Genomic DNA, 6,777 nt, shown 5'->3' with positions numbered 1-6,777 from the left:
ATCAAAACCCCTCCTCCCCTCTCCCCTTCCTCGAACCATCCGCCCGTCCGTCGGCCATGGCCACCGCCGCCGCGTCCCAGGTACGCCCGCGCCGACCCCGTCCCGCTCCTGGGCGACGGCCGCCGTGTTCTCACCGTTTCCCTCTCTCCCTCTGCAGGTGGCCTTCTCCGCGCCCTCGGACCGCGCCGTCAGTGGTTCCGGAATCCAGGTGCGTCTCCATATCCCTTTACGCAGCGCCAATCGTGTTGTGCTAGTGCGTGAATCAGTGGGAGCAGTTTTAGGCACGAGATTCGATAGCGCTAGCTGCGGCTTTGGCTTCCTGCTATATGGTATCTGGACTGCACAGATTAGCTAGTATCACCTGCGAATAGACACACTTGTACTGGTAGTAGTAGATGCAACATTCAGTAGTAATTCTTCAGCGCTCTTGCTTTGGTTGCAGAGATTAGCTAGTATGTATAACTTACAAATAAGACATACTAGTACATAGCAGTACTAGTACATGCACATTCAGTAGTTATTCAAGGCTCTTGCTTTGCTATGCCGTGGAGCCCCAGCTCACAGCCTTTTCAGCGGCGCCCCCAACATCAACAGTATGCTGATTTCACCTTTTGTTACACTTCAGGGCATCAACAGTCTCAGCTTCGGCACCAAATCATGGATCGGCACCGCATTGGCGTGCGACAGCAAGGCCGCGGCGCAGCCGAGGCATGTCTGCCGGGCTGTCCAGCAGTCGAGCAAGAGCAAGGTTTCTGTCGCGCCTCTCGACCTCGAGAGCGCCAAGGAGCCGCCGCTCAACACCTACAAGCCCAAGGGGCCTTACACGGCCACCATCGTCTCGGTTGAGCGGGCGGTAGGGCCTAACGCCCCGGGAGAGACGTGCCATGTCGTCATCGACCATGGTGGCAATGTGCCGTACTGGGAGGGGCAGAGCTATGGAATCATTCCTCCGGTAAGCGTTTAGCCCATTCCATCACTTACTCAGTTTCATCCTCTGTCTTGTTGAATACTGAACAGGGGACTCTTCGTCTTACTAAATAAGAGGATACACATATCAAGTTGTGCTGTACTGAAAAAATCATGTTCAAAGTTATAGACATTGATTTGATTATGCTGCTTGATTTTATTCTAGGAGAATTACCTTAGGATTATTCCTCCAGTAAGCGTTTAGCCATTTCAACCACTTTCTCTTTCATCCTCTTGTCTGTCTTACTGAATACTGAACAGAACAGGGGTTGTATTATTAAATAAGAGGATAAACATATCAAGTTATGCTGTACTTGAATTATGTTCAAATTTATAGACATTGATTTGAGTATGCTGCTTGATGCTTTGTGTAGGAGAATTGCTTTAGGTTAACTCAAGTACCACATGTCTGTTCATAGCATTTCCTGTCGTCCATGTTTTCACCATCTTTAGGTTAATTCAAGTACCAAATATCTATTCATTACCTTGCTGTCGTCCATCCTTGTTTTCACCACCCATCTTCATTGCTCATTGAACCTTGTGTGCATCTATCAGGGAGAGAACCCAAAGAAGCCTGGAAACCCACAGAATGTCAGGCTGTATTCCATTGCATCTACTAGGTATGGGGATTCATTTGACGGGAAGACTGCCAGTTTATGTGTTCGCCGTGCAGTTTATTATGATCCTGAAACTGGCAAGGAGGACCCCTCGAAGAATGGTGTCTGCAGTAATTTCCTATGCAACTCAAAGCCTGGGGACAAGATTCAGATGACAGGTTGGTTGCTTTCTTTTAGATGGATGCAAAGGCTTTCTTGTGTGTTAGCAGTTTTATATGAGCGCCTCTAACTCTAAAAGGGCTAAGTTTTCTCGTTTACATGTTCCTAAAGTTCATTTGTCTTAAACCATCTATTTCTGAATCCTTTGACAAAAAGAGCATTAGACATATATACACATTGTGTAGGATGTAAATTAAGATGGAGCAGGGAGTAGCCATTCTTCCATAACATTAAGAAAGAGGGGAATTTTTCACAGTGCCACTGGTTTACAGTGTATGTTCTCAATAAGAGCAACTATTTTTTGGGGGTAACTTCTGACGCACTAGCCAGATAAATAATAAATCCTTTGTATCCAAGAGCCTCTTACATACTCCCTCCGTCCCAAAATAAGTGTCTCAACTTTGTACTAGCTTTAGTACAAAGTTGTACTAAGGTTAAGATAATTATTTTGGGACGGAGGGAGTATATGGCTATCGCTGACACTAATAGCTACCTTCTTTCTTGATCAAAAATAAAAATAAATAGCTACCTTCTTTCTGTCCTGCTGGCTGCTGCCAACTGGATCTGTTCTAATAGTTTTGTCGTACTTGATTATTATTTTTGGATAAAAGTCTAATTTCGATGCATATAATAAATGCCCTTCAAACAATGTGCTGCTTCCTGTTCCGAGATACAAACCAAACATGTATGCACATACTCTTTCTGGTAGAATTGTGTATACTCATAGTTCATGGCATATGATGGATGTTCTAAAGTTTATGCATCTCACTGTCATTTCTTTCTGACCCCAGGGCCCTCTGGCAAAATAATGCTCCTACCTGAGACTGATCCAAATGCAACCCATATCATGATTGCCACTGGCACTGGTGTTGCTCCCTACCGCGGGTACCTACGCCGCATGTTCATGGAAGATGTTCCAAATTTCAGATTTGGTGGCCTGGCTTGGCTCTTCCTTGGTGTGGCTAATTCGGACAGCCTTCTTTATGACGAAGAATTCACAAGCTACCTGAAGCAGTATCCAGACAATTTCAGGTTATTAGACCTCTTCCATCTCCATACCCTCTGTTTCTTTTATTATCTTTACACACGCCCCAACCGCCATTTTGTTATTGACTTGGATGGTTCCGTCATCGTAGATTGGGTGTGCCACCACTTGAATAAACTAGTTGAATATAATATAATTGAGTGTGTTGAATTTGTAGGTTCGACAAAGCACTAAGTAGAGAGCAGAAGAACAAGAGTGGCAGCAAGATGTACGTTCAGGACAAGATTGAGGAGTACAGCGATGAGATTTTCAAGCTTTTGGATGGCGGCGCACACATCTACTTCTGTGGTTTGAAAGGAATGATGCCAGGGATTCAGGATACACTCAAGAAGGTGGCAGAGCAGAGAGGGGAGAGCTGGGATCAGAAGCTCTCACAGCTCAAGAAGAACAAGCAATGGCACGTTGAGGTTTACTAGGATCGGAATTGTTCGGCTATCTATGATTCGCTCTGCTGTGAGACGATGTCAGGAAAAGGCAGAACACACACATGGGATGATTCTTGTGATGGTGTAGAATTATCAAACATTATTTTGAGAGAATCATAAGACTGTCCATGTAATTCATAAGCTTCTGCATCACATGATGCGTGAAACGAAGCATGTAACTTTTGTTCTTATAATTTCTTGAGGTGTTCTGTCTGAAGCCGAATTTAAGCACCTGTCCTGGTTGTTCATGGATGAAGTGCAATACTATATTGTAGATTGTTATTCATTCAAATATTCAGAGAGCGTATACATATCCTGTGCGTACTTCATGATATTTTGTATGGAAATTCTTGCTAATTTCAATGATACTTATTTACTATCCAAAATTTGTGTTGCCATTTTACTCTCTACCATCCCTCGTATACGAATTAGGCTCATGCCATTGTTTTTTCAACTTCCATTGTATGTTGTGCTTCATCGGGTTCCTTGCCCATTGAAGACACTGAGCAGAATTTGCTTTCTTCGTGTATATCAGGAATGTTCCGAGGCAGCACATTCATGAACAATGTTACCACAGGAATCCAACACAAAATTCGACATTCGAACTCTTGAATAGAGGCTGTGAAATACTCCGTCCATCCCATAATATATGAGACGGAGGGATTAGCACATATTAGTGCCTAACGAGGCTGATAAACTATTCATGCAAGAGGTGTATACAGATATAATTCAGCGAAGCTTATTCATAAAAGGAAGTGAAAACGGGCAAGAGCCATTTTTTTTTTGAGAAACCACGGAAGTGAAAACTATTCATGTAGTCTGCCGGCTTGTTGCTTTTGTCGATGAGACAGTAGGCCTCAATGTGCTCATCAAATCTCTCCTGAAAATCAAAGCTAAAATAGACAGCGTCACCACAAATGGAGGGGAAAACCCTGGTGGACACCGAGAAAGAGTAATGCATCCCCAAGAACAGCGCCCGCTCGCTGCTCAAGGTCCTGACCTGGAGTAGTCTCTCGTTATCCAAACTAGATGACCCGTTGCGTCAATGGCGCAAAAGCCGAATGTAAGCTAATCGGTGTGAGAGTATGCTCTAACCTATTATTGTTCAAAAAGAATAGCTTATATACATTGGTTGAATGTGTACAGGATCGATTGGGAAATCTTAATATGAGCTTGTAAGTGCTGCAGATATGATCACAGGGAATGTTTGATGCAAACATTAGTGTGAAAGCATGGATAAAAGGAAAGGTTGTTTTCTTCGGTCATAGTGTTGTGAAACAACAGTAGAAGAGGAGACCTTCACATATATACAATAAGCGATGGTAAACCGCTCTTGACTATACAGACAACAATAAAATCTAAAGATCGTAAACTACATCATAGACTACTTTTCACCATAGAGGCAGCAAGGGAGGACTAAAGTCTATACATATCTTGTTGGGAGTAGTCCAAAATGGGAAAGATGCTGGTCTGATAAATATGAAACAAAAGGTGGTTGTTGCGGTAACCGATGAAGCACGCTATCCAGGATACATTCAGCAAAGTTTACCAGAAACTGTTTCTGGTTGCTTCAAGGCGCTGCTCAAACTTCATAGCAATGTAGCGTAGCCTTTGCGTCAGTCCTTCGATGCTTGCAAGAGCTGTTTTCATAACTCCTTTGGTGTTGTCCTGACCTTTCAGGTGGCGAGCAGCTGTTGTGTTTTCTATCCGGGCAGAATATGAGTTCATGTACCTGACAGCGTAGTAGCATGTTTTGCGCAGCTTCTTGATTGTCTCATTGGATGAAGTCAACCACCAGGTGCGTCACTTGATTTTCTAGCCTCTTGACATGGGTGTAGTGGTAGCCCCTCATTTCTTTGCCATATGCATTCTCCATGAATCTAATAGCCTCCATAGCAGCACTGTCTTCTGCATCTTCATAGCTATCTAAGATTGCACCTGGTATAGAACTCGGGACAAGTGAACCATCTAGCAATTCCAAAGTAGAAATGAAAGTCACTGTCACACGATTCTTTCCGCCTGGGTATATTTTGTGCTGGTAAGTTGCAGGGGGCAGCTTTAGAGCTTGCAGCATGAGGCCAAAGATGTGAGCATAAGGAATCACTATCAGGTAGTCATTATCCTGTAGGGACAAAGCAAGGGTAAATTTTTTTCTCAGAAAATAATAGCTGAACCAATAGATGAGAAGTGCTAAAAGCTGCTAGCCTAATTAACCTAATAGCGGAACATTAATCCCTCAATTTAGCAAATAATTGAAGATATACCGCAACCATATAGATCTAATAGCAGCAGTCTTAACCAATGACAATAAATAAACTACCACTATTTTCTCCCGTAAATAAACTGCAAATAATTAACATAAGCATTAAATCCATCACCCAAATTAACTTAATAGGTTAACACTTATCTTTCTCTAATGAAATAAATAACATCATGCATCACCGCAAGACAGTATAAATTTCACACTCAAAATCTAATCAAAACTGCATCTTGTGCCATTTATGACACTTGGATCAACATTTAAGGGAATAACAATAGATCACTGTCAAGTGGGAATGTTTTACTGAATTTCAACTTATATGATAAAATTATTAGGCAAGCTTTGAAAATAAGTTTATAAGCTTTCAGAATCCTATCCGCAAGCACATGAAGATAGTAGAAGAAATTGACTTAATTTCATGATCAAAATAGGCAGATTAGGGAAATGATTCTAGAATAGAAGAACATAATAGCAAAATATAATTTTACATTTGTGCATTATAAGTACTGAAGGCTAAATATTGCAACGATTTGCATTTGGTTTTCAAATATTTCACATAGAAAGAACAAATAATTATGTAGTTATCATCTACAGCTATAGAGACAGATCCTTCTCAAATCTCTGTTATCACGAAGATTTCAAGAAAGCAAATGGATTGGAAAAACAAAGAACTAAAACAAAAAACATGGCATACGAAATAAAATAAACCAATATCTTGCATTTGAGAAATAGTGATTCCCTTAGTTATTTGAAATGGGGTAGTATCAAGCCTTACGTACAGTAAGCCTTGTTTATCCTTATAAAATGTATATCAAACAATTTCCAGCTATGTACATGAAAGAAAAATACACCTAAAGAATTTCATAAACCGGTCTACGGGTCGCATATCTCTAGAATTACTCAATCTGGAATACTGGACACGAGAAAGCAAATTGTATTGTTCAGTTCTTATCAAGCCAGGAAGAAAATACGAGGTGAAATTCATATATACAAAGTTCAGTAAACACGCCGGTAAGGTTAGATGCAAGAATCAAATTTTGTGCTATGGAGACGAGAAATGAGCGATGATTACAGAAAACAATCAGCAAGAACTTCATAAAGGCTACGAACTCATCATGGAAACCTGCCCAGCGCATGTTTAACAAATTTTGTAGTATATACAGCTAGGTCTAGTTTAAATTAAGAATGAACACGAATACATATATAATCTCACAATTACTACAGGTGGAATGCAGATCCAGAGAAGAAAAGGTGTCATGTTCAGGAAAATCACAAATTAGGGGCCAATAACGTAGGAAAGTCACA

At 41.4% G+C, this 6,777-nt stretch overlaps 1 protein-coding gene across 1 annotated transcript; it reads left to right on the top strand.

Annotated features, from left to right (window-relative positions):
- Window positions 1-6: 6 nt before the first annotated feature.
- LOC123113569 (ferredoxin--NADP reductase, root isozyme, chloroplastic) lies at window positions 7-3,523 on the top strand. The gene is made up of 6 exons (XM_044534854.1): window positions 7-80; window positions 158-208; window positions 626-952; window positions 1,522-1,741; window positions 2,534-2,774; window positions 2,945-3,523. Exons 1-6 carry the CDS (start codon window positions 57-59, stop codon window positions 3,201-3,203), a joined length of 1,122 nt encoding a protein of 373 aa, XP_044390789.1. The 5' UTR covers window positions 7-56; the 3' UTR covers window positions 3,204-3,523.
- The last annotated feature ends 3,254 nt before the right edge of the window (window positions 3,524-6,777 follow it).

Source organism: Triticum aestivum, chromosome 5B, assembly GCF_018294505.1.
Source record: "Triticum aestivum cultivar Chinese Spring chromosome 5B, IWGSC CS RefSeq v2.1, whole genome shotgun sequence".
In the NCBI taxonomy this organism is placed as follows: domain Eukaryota; kingdom Viridiplantae; phylum Streptophyta; class Magnoliopsida; order Poales; family Poaceae; genus Triticum; species Triticum aestivum.
This window is presented reverse-complemented; position numbering and strand designations above follow the sequence as displayed.